The sequence below is a fragment of the Gymnogyps californianus genome, chromosome Z (assembly GCF_018139145.2).
Source record: "Gymnogyps californianus isolate 813 chromosome Z, ASM1813914v2, whole genome shotgun sequence".
NCBI classification, from domain to species: domain Eukaryota; kingdom Metazoa; phylum Chordata; class Aves; order Accipitriformes; family Cathartidae; genus Gymnogyps; species Gymnogyps californianus.
Window position 1 is genome coordinate 75,162,830 of NC_059500.1, and position 27,436 is coordinate 75,190,265.

Sequence of the window (27,436 nt, forward strand, 5' to 3'; positions counted from 1 at the left end):
TACCATAGGTATCTGCACCAAGAACAGTCAAGATAACTAGATAAAGTGCCATCACATTTTGTGTTTCATTTATTCGTCAGGTAAGTAAGAGCAGAGACAGATGTAGATAGGAATATATAATTTTGATTTGAATGTTCTACTTCTCTGTTTTTTCTTGTCACAGATCCCATTTCTTTCTCTTCAACTGCACAGCCCCATGGGACACTTTCTGGAATAAAATATCACTTGAGTCACTGTAGGGAAGTAGAAGATAAGAAATTAAATTTATTCTGATAAGAGTTTGATTACAAATATTTGGCAACAATCTATGCTGTATGCAAGAGAGACTTCAGACAATACTATAAATGCTTCCTTGAGGTGATAGATTGTATTGGGTCTGGCTGGGATGGAGTTAACTTTCCCCATAGCAGCCCTCATAGTGCTGTGCTTTGTATTTGTAGCTAGAATGGTGTTGATAACACACCAATGTTTTGGCTACTGCTGAGCAGTGCTCCCACAGCATCAAGGCTGTCTCTCCAATCCCCCCCAAAGGCCAGTAGGCTAGGGGTGGGCAAGACGTTGGGAGGGGTCATAGCCAGGACAGCTGACCCAAATTGGCCAAAGGGATATTCCATACCATATGACATTGTGGTCAGCAATAAAAGCCAAGAGAAAGGAGGAGGAAGGATCAGCAGAGATGAAGTGTTATGAACTGACTGCAAGTCCCATTCCCCATCCCCTGCACCACTCGGGGCTGGGGAGGGAGGATGTAGAAGATTCATGAGTGAAGTTGAGCTTGGGAAGAAAGGGGGCTGGAGGGAAGTTGTTTTTAGTTTTGTTTTTATTTCTTGCTATCCTATTCTGTTATTAATTGGCAATAAATTAAATTAATCTTCCCCAAGTTGAGTTGATAGAGCGGCTTGGTGGGCACCTGGCAGCCAGCCAATGTTAACCCACCACAGTTTGTTCTGGAGCTCAAGGAATTCAAGGTAGGGACAGTAATTGGGGGAGGCAACAGGTAAAACATGGACTGGATATTGCCAGAGAGTGGAATAATTGTGGGGAATTTTTATTGTTGTAATTGTGGTGAAGGGACAAGGAGTGGAGTGTGTGTAAATTGTCCACTTTTGTTGGTGTTGCGATGATGTTGTTCTGATTTTGGTGTGGGAAATTCTTTTTGTTGATGTAAGTGAAGTTTGTGAAGATTGTGTGATAACGTATATTTTAATGATAATTTTTTAAATATGTGTTTCACAGAAGCCATCCCTGCAGCCTCCTCCACTACCAAAACTTTGCCCTTTAAACCCAATACATAGATTCAGTGGCAAGAGGGGAATGTGCATTTGCAGTGCATCCTGTCACACTGGTGCTTTCTCACGGATACATTTTCTTGAGCCTGTGTGTGTGTTTTGGGAAATGGCAGCTGGAAAGAATGGCAAGTGCTCAAGTCCCTGTGGAAGGGGAACTGTCAACTGTTTATTTATTTATTTATTTTATTTACAGCCAGATGGAGGTACAGGTAACACAGAGGTACCTGTAACAACTCCAGTATGGTATTATTGTACTGATTTTATCAGTCTGTGTCTAGAGATGTTGGTGGAATTGTATTTAAAAAAACCCAACAGCTTCCCCCCTCAACCCAAAAGAAAAAAGCCCCCCCCCTTGTTATCTTGTTGAGAGGCCCAGAAGGTGCTTTTCTGTGTGCTAAAGGAGATGAGCTTTTGATCTTAAGATGTGTAGTTGAGGATCTGTGGAGAGAGTGGTAAGTTATTTTTGGCAGGTTCCTGTTAACCTTATGTCCTTCCTCTTACTTGTGCTTATGATATAGTACCACAGAAGTTTTTTCCCCATAGTTGTATGTTTTGATGATTCTGACTTGTTCTTGACAGTGCTCTTTTCAGAGATATCTACTGTATATTTGGTATTTGTATATTCTGTGTAGAAGAGAGTTCCTAGAACAGATGAGATTTGAACAGAGTAGAAATGTGGATAGTAGATAGTATAGATTAGCTCACTAGGATGGTAACCTCCTTTTCTCTCACCTCCTTCTGATATGACACAGTCTCTGGTCTTTGGGGTAGCATTAAAAGAGGACAGGCATTGTGAAATGTCCTGAAAAACAACGTGGAGCCTGTGGGATAGAGCTGGAGAGTTTTAGCCAAAGACTAGAAAAAACTGTCTAGAACTGAACAGCAGCTCAGTGGAAATTTTCTTTGTGGCTGAAGCTTTCTGAATTGCATTTAAAGACCTGAAGGAAATGAAGCTAAATGAGAGCAATGATAGGAACTGTCTGACATTTGGGCTTTAAAGCTGAACGCTTGTTAGGTTTTTCAAAATTTGTGTTACAGATTTCAAGACAGCATTGTTAGAAGAACTAGGAAGTAAATTCTATCCTGAGGGAGAATGAACAAAACTGTATTTTCCATGGTAAAATAATAAGTTACCTTCTGGGTAGCTCCTTACATGGTGGTTGTTTTTCAGTATCTTCAATTAGAACTTCTCTCACAAAAATGGTCTTGCATTATCAGTAAGTTTGACTTAAGTAGTTTTCTGTTGCGGAATTGGCCATCTAGATCATATTTGAGTAAGGATGCATTTTTGGGGAATAACTAGCTGAAATTATGAAAAGGCAGTAACTGCATCTATGGAGTTTATTTTTTCCTGTTAATTTGACCAGTGATGGTTAGCAAAAGCAGTAAAATGACTTCACTGTTTGGGTGCACTCCTTCAAAACTTATCACTGGCATGGTATGCATGGTAATGGTGAAATGTCACTGTGAGCTACAAATAACCCCCTGAATGTTTCATCAGAAAGGAATGATGTTCAGTTGTCCCTGAAATGAACCTCAAACTTCTCCAAAGTTTACAGTCATGTGTGAGCTTTGCAGTATGGGTCTATCGATAATCTATCCATAATCCAAAGTCCCAGAAACACTTTCACAATTTATCATCATCAGTATTATTGAATTTATTTTAAAGCAATATTTAAAGACCTTTGATTAGAACACCATATTGATATGTAATACTCAGACTGATAATAAAAGAATGCCTGCTCTGAAGAGCTGGCAACATAAGCATATAATGCGAAATAATGAATGAAGATAAACAACCCGGGATATTTGAGCATGAGGAAAATAAGGCAAAGGTGAAGAGAAATTTTTACAGTCAGTATTGGTCAGTATAATACATTTAAAATGTGTATCTTGGAAATTCTGGGTAAAAAGATCAAACCAGCTACCTGTGAACTCTATGAGTGGTTTTCCATGGAGTTCAGTGAGATTAAAATTAGCCTCAACTTTGCATACAGACATAATTTTATAGTTGGTGCAGCTTAATATATGCTCTTAGTAAGGAAGTGGGAGGGAATAAAATATCTAAAATGCCATGGAAAATATTTATAAAACAAGGTAAATCAAATCTTCCCCAAAATGTGAATGAATGTTTTGCATTCATGAGAAGGAACTTCTTGAGTTACATAGGGTAGAGATGCAGAAAAGGCTGTGCTTCATTTTTCTGTTATCTTGTGAAAACACAATATGGTCACATCAAACACCCTGTCATTAAACATCCCCCCATCCTTCCTCAAACAATAGTTTAGAAAAAAAAAAAGTAGTCACTTGATAACTGGAGCAGTAAAACTGGCACTCAATGGTATTTTTCATGTTATTGTGTACTAAGAGGGGAATATTTTCCTTCTGTGCTTAAAGAGCTTGAGCATGGTTGGAGTTCAGAACTGAAAGTAACTAGTCCCCCCAGAAAGAGATGTGGAGCAGGTAGTTGTGGTCTGAACTATGCTGTATCAGAGCTGGCCATACCTGGAAGCACTTGCACTGCAGCTGAACAGCTGCAGAGACTGCCACAGAGCTCACATACCCCCATTGTCTTCTTTCCATGACTGTACCTGAGCAGAAAAGAGTCCAATTTACACAATAGGGAGCGCCTGGTGCTCTGGGGGCTTCCAGTACATTTGCTGTACATTTGCATCAATCTCTTATCGAGATGTGTTGAAGAGTTGTGTAAAAATAACTTACCCTCTCTTTTGGCTTCTCTCTTCATTTTGTATATCTAAGAGGACAGCTTGGGATATGTTCGTTTCACGCTGTTACCTTTCGAAATTACGGTAGTATAGTGCTTTTGTAGACAAAGAAGACAAGCAAATCAGTTCACCAGTTCACCACCAGTAACAAAGCTAAAACATTTTGTTTGTGATATCCTGGAATCTGGTTGCACCATACATGGCAATTCTTGTCCAATTTTTGCAAAAACACCCATTAGTAGGCTTTTATCAAGAGCTTCCTTTAATGCATCTGAAAATGCCTTTGTTTTCATAGTATATACATTCTCATAGCATTATACTCCTTGGATCTGGATGTTTGGAAAAGAACATAAAAAAATAGATTTTTTTTTTGCACGTTCTATGGTACTTCTTTTTTCTGAATGAACAAGAAATGCTGTAAAGCCATTGTTGTTGTAGCAGTGCTGTTGCTGCTTAGGAAGAAATCAGGAAGTACAAAAGTTCACAGGAATTAAGAATAAATGAAGACCAAAGGTAGCCAAGCTGTTTGAATGTCTTATAAAAAGAACACTTCAGATTTTGTTTCAATTCTGGTCAAAAATTCAAATAAGATTGTTTTATTTGAATGAATGGCCCCTCTTTTTCATACACACTGATGCACGTTTATCATCTCCCTACAACCTGGGGAGCAGCTTTGTCCTCCTCCTTCCATCAGTCCCTTTCCTTCTTGCCCACTCTGAACATTAGCTGTATAATAATACAGAGCTGGCACCTCTGAGAACTCAGAATTGAACCTTTCCCCTCAGATTGTTTTTGTATTTTAAATGCGTCATCCTCATGGAGTACCAGGAGGGAAGAAGATAGCCATGGTTGTGGCACTTAGCGCAACTGGGCCCAATCTTTGCACTGCTGTAACTTTTCATGGTCCAAAATCACAGATCTTTTACTTGTTCCATGCTTCAGTTTCCCCATCATTGGAAAAGAAATAATAGCATTTTGCTTAACCTTATAATACTGCTACAACTGTGAGGTGCTCAGATGCTGTGGTGTGTGGTGTAAACCATACTTATTGGTACAGCTAGTTGCAAATTTGGAAATCAGATAGACTGTATATAAATGCCTGCAGAGAGTATATGGAAACTTCTGCAACTAGAGGAGTTCATTCATAACACTAGTGAGGAATGCCTATGTTCATGGATCCAACACTTGTTCCCAGATTTGACAGGGCCAGCCCCAATACGGAGACATACCCTATATGGCCTTTTAAAGGAAGAGAAATTTTAACTTTGGTTCCGGTCAGAAGACATTGTCAGTAATTGAACTTTGGAGAGAAATACTCTTAAAATCAGTGAATTGATTTACTAGAGCCCTCTTTCACCTGGGAGTGCTCAGACACATGAGCTGATGGCTGTGGCTGAAAGCTGTGATACCCAAGGCCTTCCAAGAAAGTGTTGTGGCCTAGTCCCTCTATGTTTGTGTCCTTTCAAAAAGTTACATTTCTGTGATTTGTAGCAATAGACAGCAGCAGGAATGCCTCACACAGAAATATTTCCTTTTCCACACTGTCTGAACCAGAATATCTAGGCTTCCTTTAATATATTTGGAGAGGGCCATTGTAATGTTCTGTTAAAGTTTTCTCCTACAATCTCTAAAGCTCCACTGTTATCCATCCTTTTCCCATGACATGTGGAGATATATTCTAAAAGCAGCCCATGTTTTAAAAGTCTTCAGCTGGCTCTGATCCAATTGTTCGTTTGTTGAACGTCTCTTGCACTGTAGCTACTTGAGGGTCAAATTAAAACATGTAGTCAACTTCTGTGTTTTCAGCTACCATCAACTAAGTATTTCTGTCCAGTGCCATCATCTTGGGGGTTTCCCATGAACTCTCACAGCTTTAATTCACTTTGGAGAGCAGTAGATGATAGTCTCTCCTGCTACATTTCCCTCTTTCCATGCTTCTGAATGCCAGCTTGTCAGCTAGGCAGGTGATGTAACTACTTCTCATGGTGTCTGAAGCCTGTGCATTGCAGCTCCTCTTGCACTGACTTTTCCCTGCATGTTTTGGGCAAACATTAATACAGGCTATTCTGCTGCTATCAGAAGTATTCATGCAACCTGCCGTGTGTACAGTACACCCCAAGGGTCCTTTGAATGCAGGCAGAGAGCAGGTTGTGAGCCAGGTGAACGGCACAGGGTCTATTCCCTGCCCACTCCCCAGGAGCTGTGAGTGTGAGTGGTACAGATATTAAGTGCAAAGACATCACCTCTGGCTCATGAAGTCTTTGAGCTGCAAAGCTCAGAGAGGTATTCTGGATAAATGTCACTATGTGCTTGCTCTGTACTTACATGATTCCTCAGGCACATACTTTTGGCCACTGTCAGAGGCAGGGCACTGGATGGTCATTTGGTTGAACCGGCATGGCTGTTCTTGTGTTCTTAGATATACCTGTTGCACATAGGAAGGTTGGCAAAGGAGAGAAACTTTCCTTCTCTGTCTCTTAAGCCTCCTGTTGCTCTTGTGAGGAAGAGTATAAAATAAGTACACCTGGCTTTATTTTAGCAAAGCAGTAGTTTGGAATTTCTTGCACTTGATTTAGGGTAAAATCCTCCCCTAATTCACCAGATAATCTAGCATGAGTGCAGGGGAACTGGAGGAAACATTTTTCCTTACAGTCCTCGGAAAAGCAGCCTATACCTTTGTCTCACACATGGTATATGCTACAGGACATGTAGCCTGCACAAGAGGAGCATGATCACAAATCTACAGAGGAACTGAGGAGTATTTATACTTTCAAGGTGTTGGACCATAGTGTCCTGAGGCCATTGAAAGACCTGCAATAGTTTGAATCCCTGATTTTCCTTTGGTGTGTTAGGACAGTTCCTGAGCTCAGGTCAGTGTGTGATCCTGTAGTATCAACAGGGACGGGAAGCATCTGTCCAGTTGCACAGTTCAGGCCCAAAGATGCCAGATTTGAATTGTGGGCAGTCACTGTTCCTGAGAGATGGATGAGGCTGCCCCATTCTGCCTTCCCATCCCTTTCCTCTGTGGCAGCAATCCAGAGCATGCTGGTGTTGCCCATGGCAGCTCTGGGCTAACAGTCTTACCCTCACGGTGCCAAAAGGAAGAGGAATTCTTACCATTTATTTACAGTCTTTTATGCAATTGGCTGTGACCCATCTGTATAATTTGAAAAATGTTTATGCCATGATATACATTCATTATTAATCACAATGACATCACATAGCATTTAAGAGCTTAGATACCACAATAATGGCAACTTTTGCAAACCTTGATTTACTCCCAGAAGCCAGGACACCACTTTTGCTAATTACAAGCTATGCTTCCACAAACAGATGCTCTTGATTGCATAAAGCAAAGCATTGTTCTCACTGGCTGCTACATGTACAAAAATGATATTTGTATGCATTATTGCATACATCAGCTGGCCTTGGACCAGTGATCTCTTTGCCACTGAGCTCCCATATTTTGTGCACACAAAATTCATGCCTGTCTTTTATTACTTGTCTTGTAACTACAAGGCATAGAGCATCTGAGAGTTTCCCAGTGTCTCTTCCAACTGCTTCTAATCCCTAAATTTACTTAAATTTTAATTAGGTACTTTAAAGTTAGATACCCCATGTTTTTCCAACTCATTCCATTGCATTTGATTACTGATAACCTTTCATCTCTATTACAATCCTGAAAGTGCATCCAGGGCAGTGAGCAGTGTTATGGAAATGCTTCATTTTAAATATTTGCTTTCACTTTGACAACTTGGTCACTGGTTTATTTTGCTTCAGTGTGAGGGGGAAAAAAAGGAGAACCTCACTTATAGTGCAGACTTCAGAATTCAGTGTTTATTACTTTTACATATCATAGAATGGGTTGGGTTGGTTGACCTTTAAAGGTCATCTAGTCCAACCCCCCTGCAATGAACAGGGACATCTTCAACTAGATCAGGTTCCTCAGAGCCCTGTCCAACCTGACCTTGAATGTTTCCAGGGATGAGGAATCTACCACCTCTCTGGGCAACCTGTTCCAGTGCCTCACCACCCTCACAGTGAAGAATTTCTTCCTTATATCTAGTCTAAATCTACCCTCTTTCAGTTTAAAACCATTACCCCTTGTCCTATCACAACAGGCCCTATTAAAAAGTCTCTCCCCGTCTTTCTTGTAAGCCCCCTTTAAGTATTGAAAGGCTGCAATAAGGTCTCCCCTGGAGCCTTCTCTTCTCCAGGCTAAAGAACCCCAACTTTCTCAGCCTTTCCTCATAGGAGAGGTGTTCCAGCCCTCTTATCATCTTCGTGGCCCTCCTCTGGACCCACTCCAACAGGTCCATGTCTTTCCTGTACTGAGGACTCCAGAGCTGGATGCAGTACTCCAGGTGGGGTCTCACCAAAGCGGAGTAGAGGGGCAGAATCCCCTCCCTTGACCTGCTGGCCATGCTTCTTTTGATGCAGCCCAGATTATGGCTGGCTTTCTGGGCTGTGAGCGCACGTTGCCAGCTCATGTCCAGTTTTTCATCCACCAGTATCCCCAAGTCCTTCTCCTCAGGGCTGCTCTCAATCCCTTCATCCCCCAGCCTGTATTGATACCAGGGGTTGCCCCGACCCAGGTGCAGGCCCTTGCACTTGGCCTTGTTGAACTTCATGAGGTTCACATGGGCCCACTTCTTGAGCTTGTCCAGGTCCCTCTGGATGGCATCCCGTCCCTCAGGCATGTCAGCTGCACCACTCAGCTTGGTGTCATCTGCAAACTTGCTGAGGGTGCACTCAGTCCCACTGTCTATGTCATTGATGAAGATATTAAACAGGACTGGTCCCAATACGGACCCCTGAGGGACACCACTCATCACTGATCTCCATCTGGACATTGAGCTGTTGACCACTACCCTCTGGATGCGACCATCCAGCCAATTCCTCATCCACCGAATAGTCCATCCATCAAATCCATATCTTTCCAATTTGGAGAGAAGGATGTTGTGGGGGACCATGTCAAAGGCCTTACAGAAGTCCAGATAGATGACAATAGTCAAAGAGCAGTCTTGTTAATGTTTAAAACTGAAGTATTGTCTTTGATAAGTGGGGAGATTTTGGAGAAGGGGAGGAGGAAATGGGCTGCATAGAATGGATGATTAGTTGATTGGTATCTAAAGATGTTGGTATGCTGATGGCATCCTTCATTTAAAAAAAAAAAAGTCAGTGAACCTGACTTATTTACACAATGGCCCCTTTATACTACCCTGCCAGTAAATGAGTGTAGATCAGATTTGGACTCATTTAGATTGATGGGGGTTAGCATTTCTTTGGGGGAGAGAAGTGCAGCAGGCAAAGTTCCTGTGGTTTGCTGTGTGAGCTTTCCATATGCATCTAGGAAAGTATCTTCATAGTAAAATGGGAAAGTAAATCTTCCCAGAGAATAGGTGGAACTTAATCTTGGCCTTTAGCTCCTCAATTAACCTTGGTACTATAACACACTGGATGAGGGAGGCATCTTAGAGTGATTCTTAAATAGCTTCTTAAATAGCAGATGAAATATCAATATTTTGCTGGAGTACTGGTTCCAGCCAGTGTGGTAGAACTTACAAGGCACATACTGAAAAAAGCCCCACCTAATAAGCTCTCTCCTGAACCTGCTCTGGGCAAGGTATGGACCATGATCAATTTTCTTAGGTGAGTCTCAGCCACAAAAAGGTTATGGAGAACAGAGCTAAAGAAACGAATTTTCAGAGAGTGCCCTCAGCTGTACTTCAAATGTGCCTGACTGCATTGGCTAGTGTGCAGAAAACATAAAAAGTACAGCAAAATGTATCTTGCTGATGTCAGTGAGAAAAGTTCCTGAGTCTAGTGGTAAATATGAACACAGGTTGTAGGCTGAACTGGTGAATCCTTTTTACACAGACTGAGATGTTCATGTACATACGTTCATGTATGCTTACACATTCCTGGTTTGCTGTATAGCCTGTCATCTCTTTGCAGATAAATATCTCCCCAAATGTGGCTCAAGATAGTTTTCTGCTTTGTTTAACATAACTTCATAGTATTTGAATGTTTTTCTTAATTTGTCCAGTATGTTCATAGTTAAGTCACTTAACAAATATGTCTTTTTTTTAAATACTTCATGGGTTCACTGCTTATGATTCGCCTTTTAGGATGTGGTTGTACCTCTGAGACATTTCTGTTGCTTAATTTCACTGAAAAATGTTGCTAATCATGCAAAATATGTATAAAATATTAAAGCTAGAAAAATAAGCAAAGTGAATAGGAATGAATTTTGCATTATTTTGCATGATTCCTGCAGCCAAACTGAACAGATTTTGTTTTCCCTTTCTGTAAGGTAGTATTTTGTAGGTCTTTGTATAGATTTTAGTCTGTCTTCAGCAGTAAGTAGTACAGGTGAATGAAGATTCCTTGTATTAGCATCACCTCAACCCTTAGTTTGCAAGAAAAATTACCTTTTCTTTTCTTCTTTCTGTGACTGACTATAAGGAATTCAAGGATCAATTCAGAAAGAAGAATAGTGTGTGGCAGTTTAGATTGGAAAAATAGCTCTAAATCATGAGTCATGCAAAACTCTTAGCATGGAAGGTGAATCATATGTTATGTAAGTGTAATAGGAAATGTAGTCATGGGTAAGTATACACTGAGTAAGGTCCTGGATCGAGACCAGGAAGATTGTAGCCAGAGGGCTGATAGTCCAAGAATAAGACCAGATGAACCTCCTGCAATTCATTCAGTGAGCTTAATGAGAAATATAGGTAATAGTTTGAGACAGATGAGATTTCTTTAAAAAAAAAAAGGCAAGATCAAAGTCTGCCTTCATTTTAGGGAAAATTTGGGATTAGTGAGAACTGATGGAGAGGAGCAAGTGAGGGAGTGAAAACAGGTAAGGGAAACTAGGAGGGGAGATCTTTGGGGCAAGTGAGAAGACTAGATGAGGTGAGCAGGTAGGAAACTTCTTCAACTTTGATAGAGGAAAAAAGGAGAAGATTGTAGCATAGTTAAGGAGAAAACTGTCATACAGCTAAAGGAAAGCAAGCCAAAGAAGGGAAAAATCACACCCTTTTCCAATTTCCCACTGGAAGTATTGATTACATTCTGAGTAGAAAGAGAAGAGGAGGAGGGGATTAAGATGGGAACTAAAAGTTGTGGAAAAGTTGCTAGGACTGAAGATGCAGTATTTAATTAAGGTGGGGAAGACAGAACTAACTTCTGTCAGTTGGAAGGATGGCAGAAACAGGGGTAGTGTTAGTTCTTGTCCACCTGTGATGATGGAGGTGATCCCAACCTGGCCTTGAGGGCACCCCATGACATGATGGAGAAGGGCAAAAGAGAATGAAAAAAGGAGAAAATCGCCAACATTATCCAATGAAAGGAAGGGAAACAACAGTGGGGAGGAAGATCGAGAGCAGTAGAGAATATCAGCTCTGATGAACTCTTAAGTCAGAGAAAGGCCAGATGATGTGTCCCAGCATAACAGTATAAGAGTTTGTTCCAGCTCAGGCTAGTATTGGGATTGCATCCTTTACAGGTATCTTGCAAAGGTTGCCAGACCTAGGCCAGTCACTAGAACTGTCTAACTGGTGTCAGGAGTTGCTTTGAGCTGTTACACAGCATAAGATTGGGAGGATTTTTCTCCTCTCTAACTGCTGCCAATCAAGCTCTTGCAGTCAGTGGAATTATATGGCTATGAAGTTGGTTTGTTAGTGTGAAATGTGATGCAAGACGGTATGTATGTTTCAAAATAATATCAGATGTTATCATGGGACCAGGGGAAGATCTGTTGTGACAGATTTCCTGCTCTTTAGCTAGTAAGAGTGCCTTGCTCTCGCCTATCTTTTGCTGTCCCCCTCAGTGTGTCCATGTAGTCATGAGTTCCTGCATGCCTGTGATCAGTTAACCACCACCTCCCCCGAAAAAAAAAATTAAACTGCAGCTTGGATTCAGACCAGTGGCACTGAAAATCAGACAGGCAGGGCCAGGAACTGAGTTGTGCCATAGCCACTGCAGGATCAAAAGGCAGGGAGATGAGAAAGTTTATTCTGCAAAGCTCTGTAAACAGTGCAGTGACAGTCTGGCTCCTAGCCAGGACAGCTCTGTTGGCAAAGGTTTACTTAATCTAACCTGTGCTGTTCACATCTGGTCACAAGACTCAATGTAAACATATCTAAGAATACAGTAACAAATGTGGGTAGCAGCCAGCCTTTCTCATAATAGTGAAACATGGATGTCTCAAGGAATACAGTGACTTTCTGTGTGTGTAATATGTACAACTAAAATCATGACTGAAGCAAAAAATGAGGGCTCTCCCACCCACCATGTGCAAATAATTGTATATGTAGAAACAGCTGATTAGAACTGTGGATCAGCTTCGTTAAATCAGAAGAATGGCGAGCTGTGTTGTGGTGCTGGGTACTGCAGGGTTCAGACAGCAGTGAGAGCAAACTTCTTTGCCCTAATCTGGCTGCAGCATCATATGGCTTTTTCAGCACTGGAAACGCCACTGATGGGAACAGGAGCTCCAGGTCAGTACATAACAAGCACTGTGATCAACTCCACAGATATGATATTTGTAGCATGCATGGAAGAGGATAATTTTGCCCCTGGTCTGTAAATTTAGGTACCACACTGCTATCCCATCTGTATTAGACTAATGTATAGGGTTATATGCAGCTCATTTTTTAAAAATCATTACAGGTCCTCTCTGACTTTAGGTAGCTCTAGTAGTTATAGCCAAGATTGTAAACTGTTTTTACAGAGGAGTGCCCCACTGCATTTTATTCCTCCTTGATTTCATATAGAATCTATACAAGAGCCATGGGACTGAACAAAACTACGTAACCAGAAGTGGGAAGATTTGTGGTGTCTTTGAAATGTAAAGGGAACAAGATATTTTAATAATGGTCTTTTGATTTTGGAATCTTCTTTTTTGTTTTTTCAGAAACAATTAATTCTCAGTTCTTACAGACCAGTGGATACTGCATTTAGACACTGTCCAGTTGATGATACTGAAACACCTCGTTGTTCATTACTTGTATCTTATGAATCAGATAAATGTAGGGGGAAAATGTAAACTGAATAAGAACATTATGAATTATTCTTCTCTGTCCTTATAGCACCATATAATTTTTCTGATGTAAAATTGTCCATCCCCAGAATCTTGTGAAACTTATTGTGCGGTCTTACTGCAATTTTGTACTAACATTTAAGATGCATCAGTTTCTGGTTTTATAGTGTAGGTTTTCAGATTTTCTTTGATGTGTAGTCTGTCACTGTAATAGCTCATCTTTCTCTCTTTCTTAAATGAATGTCCTTATCATTCCCTAGCTTGCTTGTTCCTTACCTATGTTTTAATCTTTTTTAGATGTTTTTTCACTAGGGTACAAATATATAAATATCCATGATGAGCAGAACTGTTATATTTCAGAGTTTAGGCCAAAAGGGATAATCTCTTTTTGACTGAGAATTTGCAGGATAGAATTTTTAATCACCTGTGTACTTTGTATAAGATAATGGTTAACATTTTAGTTTACTACATGAATTCACAAATCATTACATTTAGAAGTAGCAGTGTTACTCTAGTGTTTTTTGATATCCTATCAATATAGAAAAACCTGAATTTGATATTAGTAGTAGTAATTCTCACTTTTGTCATTCTTACTATATTGTCCTTGAAAAAGAGGGTGTTAGAAGTATCTGTTACTAAAGCAGTCATTTCTAAGGAAGATTTCTAATCTCGAGAAAGTGGAAATATTGGTAATGATAGAGGCAATTAGAAGGGAAACTAATCACATGAACATTTTTAAAATAGCCCATTTCTTACACACACAAACACATACTTACTATCTTTGATATCACTGAGCATTCATTTATGCAGATACAACCTAGAGACTTCTGCCAGTGTGGCAATGTGGGGCAGAAGTTGCTGCGTTTATTCCTTCCTGTAGCAGATGGTGAACTGAAAAATCTTTTTGTATTTGCACCTTGTTTGTATACCTCTGTAGTGGGTTGACCTTGGCTGGATGCCAGGTGCCCACCAAGCCGCTCTATCACTCCCCCTCCTCAGCTGGACAGGGGGAGAGAAAATATAATGAAAGGCTCATGGGTCAATATAAAGACAGGGAGAGATCACTCAGCAATTACCATCACGGGCAAAACAGACTCGACTTGGGGAAAAAAAATTAATTTAATTTATTGTCAATCAAATCAGAGTAGGGTAATGAGAAATAAAACCAAATCTTAAAAACACCTTCCCCCCATCCCTCCCTTCTTCCCGGGCTCAACTTAACTCCCGATTTCTCTACCTCCTGCCCCCCAAGCAGTGAAGGGGATGAGGAATGGGAGTTGCGGTCAGTTCATCACACGTTGTTTCTGCTGCTGCTTCCTCCTCAGGGGGAGGACTCCTCACACTCTTCCCCTGCTCCAGTGTGGGGTCCCTCCCACGGGAGACAGTCCTCCACGAACGTTTCCAATGTGGGTCCTTCCCACGGGCTGCAGTTCTTCACGAACTGCTCCAGCATGGGTCCCTTCCATGGGGTGCAGTCCTTCAGGAACAGACTGCTCCAGTGTGGGTCCCCCATGGGGTCACAAGTCCTGCCAGCAAACCTGCTTCAGCGTGGGCTCCTCTCTCCATGAGGTCCCAGGTCCTGTCAGGAGCTTGCTCCAGCACGGGCTTCCCACGGGTTCACAGCCTCCTTCGGGTGCATCCACCTGCTCCAGTGTGGGGTCCTCCATGGGCTGCAGGTGGATATCTGCTCCACCATTAACCTCCATGGGCTGCAGGGGGACAGCCTGCCTCACCATGGTCTTCACTACAGGCTGCAGGGGAATCTCTGCTCCCGTTCCTGGAGCACCTCCTCCCCCTCCTTCTTCCCTGACCTTGGTGTCTGCAGGGTTGTTTCACATATTCTCACTCCTCTCTTCCAGCTGCTGTTTTGCAGCAGGTTTTTTTCTCCCTTTCTTAAATATGTTATCCCAGAGGCGCTACCACCATCACTGATTGGCTCAGTTTTGGCCAGCAGTGGGTCCATCTTGGAGCCGGCTGGCATTGGCTTTATCGGACTTGGGGGAAGCTTCTGGCATCTTCTCACAGAAGCCACCCCTGTAGCCCCCCCGCTACCAAAACCTTGCCACGCAAACCCAATACAACCTTTCTCTGTTGAACAGTATCTCTCAGAGGAAATGTCTACAATCGATGATTATTTGGCTGTTTGATGGGTTTCTTCAAGTTCTCTTGGTTTGATCACATTTTTAAAAAATTCTTGGCTTAATAATTTGTCCAGTCACTTAACATGGTTGATTTGTTTACTAAAGGCTTTTTGAAATCAGAAAAGCAGTTCTGTAGCCTAAATTCTGGCTTATCTGTAGAATTAAGTTAATAGATAGGGAGTGATTTGCAGTAGGACTGCTAGATGAGCCAAGATGGAAAGAGGAGGCTTTCCTTGTATTGCAGTAAGTAGCATAGTAGCTGGGCCTACCTAAAAGAAAGCTATTGGGGATAATTTGTAGGAAAGGAGACTTTAGAAGAAAAAATGAAGAATCTATTGAGGAGGGAAAACTCATCTGGAAGGAGGATATAGTGAAATGCAAGATAAATTAGGAGAATATTATCATACGCCTTTCTGCTCCACATTTTACCCATCTACACCCCTTTAGTGCTTAAGCAACACAAAACAGGAGTTACTTGGATTTTTCCTGCCATATATATTATCACTGTTTACATAAATTTATTTCATTCCATTCTGTGAAGAGCTTCTTTTTTAAAAAAAACTTCTCCTTTTTTAGGGCTAAAAGGATATTCTTGATAGAAAGTGTGCTCAAAGGCCTTTCAGCCCTAGGAAAGATCCAAAGACTGGAAAATCCCATTCTACATCAGCGGGTACTAATGAAAGCCTACATAGTGGCACAGGCATCCTTTGGTTGCTTGCAGTAATAAACAGTTGTGGTGGGTTGACCCTGGCTGGATGCAAAGTGCCCACCAAAGCCGCTCTATCACTCCCCCTCCTCAACTGGACAGGGGGAGAAAATATAACAAAAGGCTCATGGGTCGAGATAAGGACAGGGAGATCACTCAGCAATTACCGTCATGGGCAAAACAGACTCAACTTGGGGAAAAAAAATTAGTTTATTACTAGTCAAATCAGAGCAGGATAATGAGAAATAAAACCAAATCTTAAAAACACCTTCCCCCCACCCCTCCCTTCTTCCTGGGCTTAACTGTACTCCCAATTTTCTTTACCTCCTCCCCCCCCAGAGTGGCACAGAGGGATGGGAAATGGGGGTTGTGGTCAGTTCATCACACGTTGTCTCTGCTGCTCCTTCTTCCTCAGGGGGAAGACTCCTCACACTCTTCCCCTGCTCCAGCGTGGGGTTCCTCCCATGGGAGACAGTCCTCCACGAACTTCTCCAACATGAGTCCTTCCCATGGGCTACAGTTCTTCACGAACTGCTCCAGCATGGGTCCCTACCATGGAGTGCAGTCCTTCAGGAACAGACTGCTCCAGCGTGGGTCCCCCGTGGGGTCACAAGTCCTGCCAGCAAACCTGCTTCAGCATGGGCTCCTCTCTCCATGGGTCCACAGGTCCTGCCAGGAGCCTGCTCCAGCACGGGCTTCCCATGGGGTCACAGCCTCCTTCGGGCATCCACCTGCTCCGGCGTGGGGTCCTCCATGGGCTGCAGGTGGATATCTGCTCCACCATTAACCTACATGGGCTGCAGGGGGACAACCTGCCTCACCATGGTCTTCTCCATGGGCTGCAGGGGAATCTCTGCTCCCGTTCCTGGAGCACCTCCTCCCCCTCCTTCTTCCCTGACCTTGGTGTCTGCAGGGTTGTTTCACATATTCCCACTCCTCTCTCTGGCTGCAATTGCTGCCGTACAGTAACTTTTTCCCCTTCTTAAATATGTGTTGTGGTTTAACCCCAGCCAGCAACTAAGCACCATGCAACTGCTCACCCCTCCCCCCTCCCAGTGGGATGGGGAGGAGAATCGGGAAAAAAAAAAGTAAAACTTGTGGATTGAGATAAGAGCAGTTTAATAACTAAAGTAAAATAAAATACAATACTAACTAAGAATAATAAAAATATATTACTAATAATAATTGTCATGAAAAGGAATATAACAAAAAAATGAGAGAAATAAAACCCAAGAAAATACAAGTGATGCACAATGCAATTGCTCACCACCCTCTGACCGATGCCCGAGCAGCAATCCACCCCTCCCGGCCAACTCCCCCCTGTTTATATACTGAGCATGATGTTCTGTGGTATGGAATATCCCTTTGGCTAGTTTGGGTCAGCTGTCCTGGCTATGCTCCCTCCCAGCTTCTTGCACACCTGCTTGCTGGCAGAGCATGGGAAACTGAAAAGTCCTTGGCTTAAGATAAGCCCTACTTAGCAACAACTAAAACATCAGAGTGTTATCAACATCATTCTCACACTAAATCCAAAACCCAGCACTGTACCAGCTACTAAGAAGAGAGTTAACTCTGTCCCTGCCAAAACCAGGACAATATGTTATCACAGAGGCGCTACCACCGTTGCTGATTGGCTCGGCCTTGGCCAGCGGCAGGTCCGTCTTAGAGCCGGCTGGCATTGGCTCTATCAGACACAGGGGAAGCTTCTAGCAGCTTCTCACAGAAGCCACCCCTGTAGCCCCCCACTACCAAAACCTTGCCATGCAAACCCAATACAACAGTATATGTTTATTATATATATATAAATATGTATATACATGTAATTATGTATTACATAGTCTAAAGTACACAAAAAGGAATACCTTTTGAGTTGTCTCCTAGCTGTACTTCATGTTGTTTTAAGTGCATTTGCAGTTTCTTTTTATGAATAGTTTGTAAATGTGCTAGTTTTGAGGAAGCCTGAAGAAATATTCACTTGGATACATATAAAATTGGAATTAGGAGAATGCTATGGGAGTTCATTAATTATTCAGGACAGCTGGTTTCTGTTTCCAGTCCTTCCTTTCACAAGACAAAATCCAATCAAAAGTTTTCTTTTAAGGTCACAACTGATGCTTGGTCTCTGTCCTTCTCATAACCCTTCCCCCAACCATATGAGTATTTTTGGAGGATTTAATTACTAGTTTAATCGAGGTTGTCATCAATAACTCTTAGCACAGTCAGGCTTGGACATAAAGGCATATTATTACGGGAGAAGGCTTGGCCCTGATCCAAATACATGGGAGCTGTACTGATGCATGTCTTCATATCACACTGACTGGCAGTCATGAAAGGGGCTTTTCCCCTCCCTTCACATCCCCGGTAATCCTGTGGATGTATTATGGACAGGAAAGTGTGTTCATATATGAAACAATGGTACAATGCATTGGCATTTCAGATATTTGATTCTGCAAGATTTGTAAAATTGAGTTGAGTTTGAAAAAATTGAGTTTCTATGTGAGAGAGAGGATGTTTCCACTTTATGGGTGATGATCCTTCTTACTGTATTTTTGCAATTTGTTTTCGAGAACAGCAAGCAAAAAGTACATTAAAAAATAATGATAGTTAATTATTATTTTTTCCTTATTTGGAAACTGGTTCAGTGTAGACTAAGTAAACTTGTCCCGTACTGAATAATTATCCTCACTTCCTGAAGTTATATTGTAAATCCTAAGGTGAGTCCCAGATTCAGTATTTTAATTGCAGGAAAAGAAACAATGCTTCACTAATGGGGGTGAAACGTTCATCCCTGTAAAATAGCTTTCCTGTTTTGAGAAATAACATAAGCAGTCACACACAAATACAGAAGAATACCTTAATTATACTTTTGTTTGGAATCTCATTAGAGTATTCTCTCAGCCAAGCATTTCCTTTCTGAATAGGCTACTAAAATACAGATTTGATAGTTTGACAAGTTGCAAACAAGGCTGCCTCTCCTTACGTGGTTCAATTTTCACGTAGGCGTCACATTGCTAAAAAGGATCTGCTTTTTAAAATCTAAATTCTGTACTGTAAAAGTGATATTTAAGATCTGTTGACTTGGATGGAGTGAACTGTATGTATTTGTTGTAGCTAAAAAAGTTGATCCAGTATAATCTGTATGTTGGCTGAAAAATAGCAAATAAAATTTAAGGCATCATCTCTTCCTTCTCTTGTTTTGTAGGAATATCCAGACAATGTAAAAGTCTGAAGTCTTGACAGAATTCTGAGTTTTCATAATAATTTCAGAAACAAGCTCCTGGAGGTCAGCTTTACTGTAGAACATTATAAACACAGTTAATCATGCCTGTGAACACAATGGATTCAAATTTGCTGTGGGTCATAATCCTTAATCAGTCAAAGAAAGTCAGTCATTTCATCATAGAAGGTTATCAAGTTGGTCAAGCATGACTTCCCCTTGGTGAAGCCACGCTGACTACTCCTGATGGCCTTCTTGTCCTTCATGTGCCTGGAAATGGTTTCCAGGATTAGTTGCTCCATCACCTTCCAAGGGATCGAGGTGAGGCTGGCCAGATTGTAGTTCCCTGGTGTCCTGGTTTCGGCTAGGACAGAGTTAATTTTCTTTCTAGTAGCTGGTATAGTGCTGTGTTTTGGATTTAGTAGGAAAAGAATGTTGATAACACACTGATGTTTTTAGTTGTAGCTAAGTAGTGTTTATACTAAGTCAAGGATTTTTCAGCTTCTCGTGCCCAGCCAGCAAGAAGGCTGGAGGGGCACAAGAAGCTGGGAGGGGACACAGCCAGGACAGCTGACCCAAACTGGCCAAAGAGCTATTCCATACCATATGACATCATGCCCAGTATATAAACTGGGGGGAGTTAACTGGGAGGGGGGATCGCGGCTCGGGAACTAACTGGGCATTGGTCAACGAGTGGTGAGCAATTGCATTGTGCACCACTTGCTTTGTATAGTTTAATTCTTTTAGTATTGCTATTGTCATATTATTATTATCATTATCATTGTTTTTCATTCCTTTCTGTCCTATTAAACTGTCTTTATCTCAACTCACGAGGTTTTTTTTCCCTGATTCTCTCCCCCATCCCACTGGGTGGGAGGGGGAGTGAGCGAGCAGCTGCGTGGTGCTTAGCTGCCGGCTGGGGTTAAACCACAACACCTGGGTCCTCCTCCTTGCCCTTCTTGAAGATAGGAGTGACATTTGCTTTCCTCCAGTCCTTGGGCACTTCTCCCAGTCACCGTGATCGATCAAAGATTATCAAGAGTGGCCTCGCAATGACATCAGCCATCTCCCTCAGCACTTGTGGGTGCATGTGGGAATCCTCAGGGAGTGTTGCGAGCAGCCTTGAACAATTAGACATAGCCTTGAAAGACATAGAATAAGGGAGTAAATAAATGATAAAGCAGGTGCGCAGAAAAGAAGCTGAAGACTGAAATAACTTGGAACACAGATATGGGACCGAAGCCAGAAGACGTGTGTCTTGCTTGACAGCACCAATCAGAAGCTTAGCCGCGGCGCATGAACAGAAAGTATTAACTAATCATGGAACAAGCCTGAGCGCGTGGACAGCTAATGAATCTATATAAGCACAAATTTGTAAACAATAAAGCCCTTTGGTTTTACCCGCACCAGAGTCCGTGAACCATCCCTACAGGTGCATCCCATCACAGCCCATGTCCAGGTTGCTCAAGTATTCTTATTTTCTAACCTGATCCTCTTCCACCAAGGGTACATCTTCCTTACTCCAGCCTTTCCCCCTGGAACAGGGGCCTGGGATTCCTGAAGGCCAGTCTTGCTAGTAAAGACTAAGGCAAAGAAGGCGTTCCATACCTCAGCCTTTTTTCCATGTCCTGTAAAACCAGGTGCCCCATCTCATTCAGCAGTGGAACTACATTTTCCCTAGTCTTCCTTTTGTCTCCTATGTACTTATAGAAGCCCTTCTTGTTGTCTTCGACATCCCTTGCCAGATTCAACTCCAAGTAGACTTTGGCTTTCCTGACTGCCTCTCTGCATGCTTGGACAACGGCTCTGTATTCCTCCCAGGTTACCTGCCCCTGCTTCCACCTTCTGTGTACTTCCTTTTTGTGTTTGAGTTTGGCCAGGAGCTCCTTATTCATCCACGCAGGCCTCCTGACATTTTTGCCTGACTTCCTGCTTGTTGAGATGGACCACTCTTGAGTTTGGAGGAGGTGATCCTTGAATATCAACGAGCTTTCTTGGGCCCCCCCCTTCCCTCCAGGGCCCTATCCCATGGAACTCTTCCAAGCAGATCCTTGTTTGAGTATGAGGTCCAGCAGAACACCTCTTCTCATTGGCTTCTCTATCACTTGGGTCAGGAAGTGGTCATTGATGCTCTCCAGGAACCTCCTGGATTGCTTCTGCCTTGCTATGTTGTCCCTCCAGGAGATATCAGGGTGGTTGGAGACCCCCATGAGGACCAGGGCCTGTGAATGTGAGTCTGCTTCTAGCTGGCTGTGGAGGGCCTCATCCTGGTCAGGCAGCCTATAACAGACACCCACTATAATGTCACCTTTACCTGTCCTCTCTTTAATCCTAACCCATAAGCTCTCAGTTGGCTCCTCATCCATTCCCAGGCAGAACTCCATATACTCCAGCTGCTCTCTCACATAAAGGTCAACTCCCCCTCCTCGTCTTCCCAGCCTGTCCTTCCTAAAGAGCTGCATTCCTCCAATGCAACACTCCAGTCATGGGATCCATCTCACCACATCTTCTTGATCTCAGCAAGATCATAGTCATGCAACTGCACACAGATCTCTAACTCATCATGTTTATTCCCTATACTGTGTGCATTACTGTACAGGCACTTTAGAGAGGCACCCAAGCATGTTGAGTTCCTGGAGAGGGTTTGGGGGATTTCTCCATAATGGTGCCTTGTAGGCACTTCCCTGCTTACATGCAAATGCCAGAGGTGACCCCGCTTAAGCTCTGTTGTTGATTTTGCATTCCCTTTCAGTCACATCACTCCAGGCCCTTTACCCATCAACCCTGTCTGTCAATCCCTCACAGAACTGATAGTAACTCTCTCCCTCCCTCGTTATTTCTAGTTTAAAGCCCTCCTTACCAGGTCAGCTGTCCTACTGGCAAAGATACCTTTGCCCTGCTTACCGAGGTGGATCCCATCTCTCCCAAGCAGACGCTGATCTGCAAACAGGGTCCCATGGTCATAGAAACCAAAACACTGTCGTCGACACCAGCTCCACAGCTAATTATTGACTTGCCATGTTAGTGCCCTCTTCCTCACTCCCTTTCCCCTTACAGGCAGGATCGAGGAGAATACCACCTGAGTGGGCCCTAGTCATCTGAGGCTTCTTTAATGCAGTGAATTACTGACTGTTAATGATGTTAATGAATCAGTTTTTCGTTCTGCATATGATCCCAAACAAAAGCAAAAACCCTAGAGAAAAACTGTAAAACCTAAGTAAAAAAATGCACCATGCAATATGACTAAGGACTGACCCTTGACTTCATTGAATAGGAGCTATTAAATTAGTCTTTGCAGGCCAAGGATCTACACCAAGAAGAATTTGGCCAGTGACTAAAGAATATATATTCACTACTGATTATAAAGAATAATAGTATGAATTGTTTCAGAAATATTTTTACACTGTATTGGCTTTCTATTTCTCTAAAACACATGTACAGAATGTATCTAGTAGAATTCAGTCCAAAAAATATCAGTTAATAGTGATAGCCCTCCTTGTGGCATATAGATTAACTGTGAAAAATGTGAACTGGGAACAGTCTAGAAGTACCAGAATGCTTTCTCTTCTGCAGAGTAGGATGAAAATTAAAGCAATTGGTAAAGAAATATAAATATAAAAAAGAGTAGAATTGACAATTGCAAACCAAACCCTTGACATTTCAGTAATGGTAATGCATTCCATTCCAGTTCATGGTGAAGTAAAAGGAGTTGGTCTGGTAGATCAAAATGTCTTTCATTGTGTACTGGTTTTAGCTGGGATAGAGTTCATTTTCTTCATAGTAGCTCATATGGTGCTATGTTTTGGATTTGTGCTGGAAACAGTGTTGATAATACTCCCATGTTTTAGCTATTGCTGAGCAGTGCTTACACAGCATCAAAGCCTTTTCTGTTTCTCACGCTGCCCTGCCAGTAAGTAGGCTGGGGATGCACAAGAAGTTGGGAGGGAACACAGCCGGGACAGCTGACCCCAACTGACTAAAGGGATATTCCATACCATATGACGTCTGCTCAGCAATAAAAGCTAAGAGAAAGAAGGAGGAAGGGGGGACGTTCAGTTATGGCGTCTGTCTTCCCAAGTAACCGTTACACATGATGGAGCCCTGCTTTCCTGGAGATGGCCCTAAACACCTGCCTGCTGATGGGAAGTAGTGAATGAATTCCTTATTTTGCTTTGCTTGTGCGTGCAGCTTTTGCTTTCCCTATTAAACTGTCTTTATGTCAACCCACGAGTTTTCTCACTTTTACCCTTCCAATTCTCTTCCCCATCCCACTGGGGAGCAGTGAGCAAGTGGTTGTGTGGTACTTACCTGCCTATTGGGGTTAACCCACAACACATTGCAAGACTGCAGTAATGAAGGTGAGATGATAAAGCTATTCAGACTCCTAGCCTATAAAGAGCAAAGGCTTTATTGTTTTCATATATACCTGGTGAATTTACAGAATTATTTCTTCTTAGAACAGATGTCATCTTAAAATACTACACTTATTTTGATTTTTATTTCCAGGATATATATACGCACACACATACATGCATACATGCATACTTTTTGGTCGATAAAACATATGCAGTCAAAATTATGAATAATGAATTTTAGGTTCCCTTATGAATCTGGGAAATTATTTTTGTGTGAATGTCAGGGGTTTGAACAGGGCTTGAAAAAGATGGTATTCTATTGAAATTTTGATAAATTGGGATGGACTAAATAATATTATGAGAAGGTAACTTGTCTTGTTTTGCTCATTAGAAATATTTTGTTTAGCAGGACTTGGTAAGTATCCATTTGTTATAAGCAAACCCAACTGTATATCTGGGGAAAAGTCCCAGATATCATGTTTAGACTAGTGTCTTTAGAGTAGTGTTTTGGAGATTTTTTTTCTTTTTATGTTTGCTTACATGTTTTCAATCATCATCTTCTTTTCTAGTCCTGATAGGACTAAAATCACAAAAGCTCTCAAGTACCTATTGATTAATATATTTTTCAGAGAGAATGTAAAAAATTGCTTTCTGTTTTATCAATATTGATTTACAACATCAAGCCTAAATAATTAAAGTAGCCAAATACTAGGCTTTTCTGTCCTACATTAACAAAATTAGTACAATTATTTTGAAAACTATTTAACCAGTTGCAATGTTAGTATACATTTCACATAACTGACTCACTCCTTCCATTCCATTGTACTTTAAGTAATCCAAAATAATTAAATTCTGTATTATCTGTTAAGCACTCTCCCTGGAGAGTAGGCATAATGTGTGGTTTGCAAATACTGTATCATTTCACTTGCTTCTGGGGCAAAGCACAGCAGCATTTGAGGCTACAGATATACTAATAGGGTACATTCTCTGGCCCTGAGGGAAAGGTATAGATCATGCCCATATGTTTAAAACTCTCTTCTTCCCTCAAACAAGGTGGCCTCATCCATACTGTGTATTGCAAATAATTCCTGACCCATGCTCTCCTTTGAACCATACTGGGGCATTGTCTGGGAGAGTGCTATTTATCTTAGGCCAAAATGGCACTGCAATTAAATATAGATGAAATAAATGTGAAAAAAAAAATAGAAGATGATATGCCCTTGCTCAAGCCTGTGTTCTGGCCTTTTTTTATTCACTGACATAGATGTGCCCTGAGCCTCCTTTTCTTGGAAGTCTTTAGCTTAGTGGTAGGGCCCTAAAGCAACTAGTCTGGTACATCCCATTTACTCTAGAGAACTTTTGGCTTGTTAACTGCTATTTGGGTCTTGTAGCATGTCTGTTCCACACCTGAATCCACGTGATTACTCTTTGGTAAAGTTATTCAAGCTCTAGTTTGCACCACCCTTGCTCCAAGTAAGTCTAAGTCTATTTTCTAGGAGGAAGTTGGGGAAAGGGGAGGAGATGGGAATCCCATCTCATGAAAGGAGGGCAGGTCTGAGCCCCGTTGCCAATTCTTTCTGCAGTGGCAGTAGCACATGTAGCCAGAGCACCACCTTGACCAATGCCTGCAGCATCGTGGCTGAAGCACTGACAGGTTCCAGGGATTCTGGACCTGCAGAAACTCTTCCTCCCTGGTTGTTGCAGGCTGGGAGCTGTTTGGTCCCTGGAGCTCAAAGGTAGGCAGTCATTTTAGTTGCCTGACTGAAGGCATATCTATTTGGCTGTTTGTTGAAAAGGCAGGGGGATTTGTAATGACTGTGAAGGCTGAAGATGCTGGATTTCTTAAGCAGTACTTTCATCACTCCAAGGCTACAAGACCACTCTTTCTGTGGAAACAGAGAAATTCAGGAGGCATAGCTCTGCAATGCTACAGGAATAACTGAGCAATAGCTCCATTCCTTTCCTGGTTCTGTCCCTACAAAGTTATGTGATGGAAATACCTTTGGGAGTCAGTTCCTTCAGTTGGAGCTTAGCTAACACGTATGGAAATAGGGAAAGGTTATTTCTAATGCTCTTCACACAGCTCGGAAAGTTATGTTCATGGTGCACCAGTGGTAGCAGACAAATAGGATCTGAATAGGACATATAGCATACAGTGTGCCAGAACATGTGGATGAGAAACCCAGCAGCTCCAGTTGCAGGAACAGAGTTTCAAAGAAGAAAATAGTCTTATTCACTTACTTGCTAATAGTGCCCCCTGGCAATTATGGCAATAAGAAACTAAACATGGTATCCATTATAGAGTCATGTCTCTAATTGATTTCATATTATTTAAGTTTATAAAGACATTGTATTATTTAGTAAAACTGTTTATTTTCTCCCATAAGGAAGTCACTGAGCCTTCAGATGGGGCTTTTCGGCTGTACTTTAGATATAATTAGCCTGTTAGATATAGTATGTGTTTAGTTTTGTCAAAAAGGTGCTGTAAGAGGTAGTATTTATAAATATAAAGAGTGGGAGCTTCCCTTTTCCCCAAAACATGCTTGTAATACCATTCTCCTTCTCCATTCCTTTCTTTACCCTTTGAAGATTGCTCCTTTGAATGGAGAACCATTTTGTGCCCGTGTGTCTATGAAACTGAGAACAGAATGAAGCAAACCAAGGCTAAACTGGAGTAAGCGTGCATTCTTTTTCCTTTGGCTACAAGTAGCTGTGCTTCAGGAGACTCAGACTACTTTATTCAGTACTGAGCTGTGCAATATTTTTCCTTAAAAATATTATCCATCATCTTCTGTGTTTTGGAAGAATCACAGGGGCATTCACAGTGTCTTTGGAGTGATTCCAAGATACTGCAGTATTTGGGAAGAGATGAAAGTCCCTGGAGCCTTTGAAGAGGTGCAGGACCTGAATGTATATACCCCAGGCTGCCTGCAAAACATGTGCCAGACTGTCATGGTTTAACCCCAGCCAGCAGCTAAGCACCATGCAGCCGCTCCCTCACTCCCTTCCCTGCTCCCAGTGGGATGGGGAGGAGAATCGGGAAAGAAGGTAAAACTCGTGGGTTGAGATAAGAATGGTTTAATAACTAAAGTAAAATATAATACTAACAATAATAATAATGAAATATAATAATAATAATAATAGTAATGAAAAGGAATATAACAAAAAAAGAAGAGGGAAAAAAAAGGGAAAAAACCCCAAACCAGTGATGCACAATGCAATTGCTCACCACCCGCTGACCGATGCCAGAGCCGCGATCCGCCCCTCCCGGCCAACTCCCCCCAGTTTATATACTGGGCATGATGGTCCATGGTATGGAATACCCCTTTGGCTAGTTCAGGTCAGCTGTCCTGGCTATGCTCCCTCCCAGCTTCTTGTACACCTGCTTGCTGGCAGAGCATGGGAAACTGAAAAAAATCCTTAAGATAAGCGCTACTTAGCAACAACTAAAACATCAGTGTATCAACATTTTCTCACACTAAATCCAAAACCCAGCACTGTACCAGCTACTAAGAAGAGAATTAACTCTGTCCCAGCTGAAACCGGGACACAGACTTTGGGATGGCTTTTTAGCAGTGTAAATCCTGACCATGAGGTTCATAAGGAGACATCCTCTGCCTCATCCTTCTCTTCTCTCAAAGCCCATGTGGTGTTGTGGAGGAGGACTTATTTGGATAAGGTTCAGTGAAAGGCAACTGTAGGTTTGTTTCTTCCCTGTGCTGTGACAGTAGGATTTGTGGTAAGAGATAAATAACATTTTTTGGGGAGGATATTTTATTTTTTTGTTCCGAACCTATTTTTTTATTATTCAACCAGGAGAGAATTTGCAGGGTGAAACACCTGAACCAAGATTGTATCAAAATATGGCAATGAGCTCTGGGCCTGGGGGCTTAAAGTCTGCACAGGAGGAAGGAAGAAAAGACGCACAGAAATGTTGTAGTTGTGTTCATAGAGCA

General features: G+C 42.0%; 1 protein-coding gene across 3 annotated transcripts in view; it reads left to right on the top strand.

The window, feature by feature from the left end:
- LOC127027121 (BDNF/NT-3 growth factors receptor-like) overlaps positions 1-27,436 on the top strand; it is a 192,164-nt gene that overhangs the window by 63,341 nt on the left and 101,387 nt on the right. Inside the window, exons 12-14 of one of the 3 annotated variants that reach the window (XM_050912587.1) lie at positions 22,814-22,854; positions 23,416-23,422; positions 23,460-23,483. The exons of the other annotated variants lie outside the window; for them this stretch is intronic. Of the exons in view, the coding sequence (XP_050768544.1) occupies positions 22,814-22,854; positions 23,416-23,422; positions 23,460-23,483 (72 nt within the window). The remainder of the gene's footprint in view (positions 1-22,813; positions 22,855-23,415; positions 23,423-23,459; positions 23,484-27,436) is intronic. 3 annotated transcript variants of the gene reach the window in all.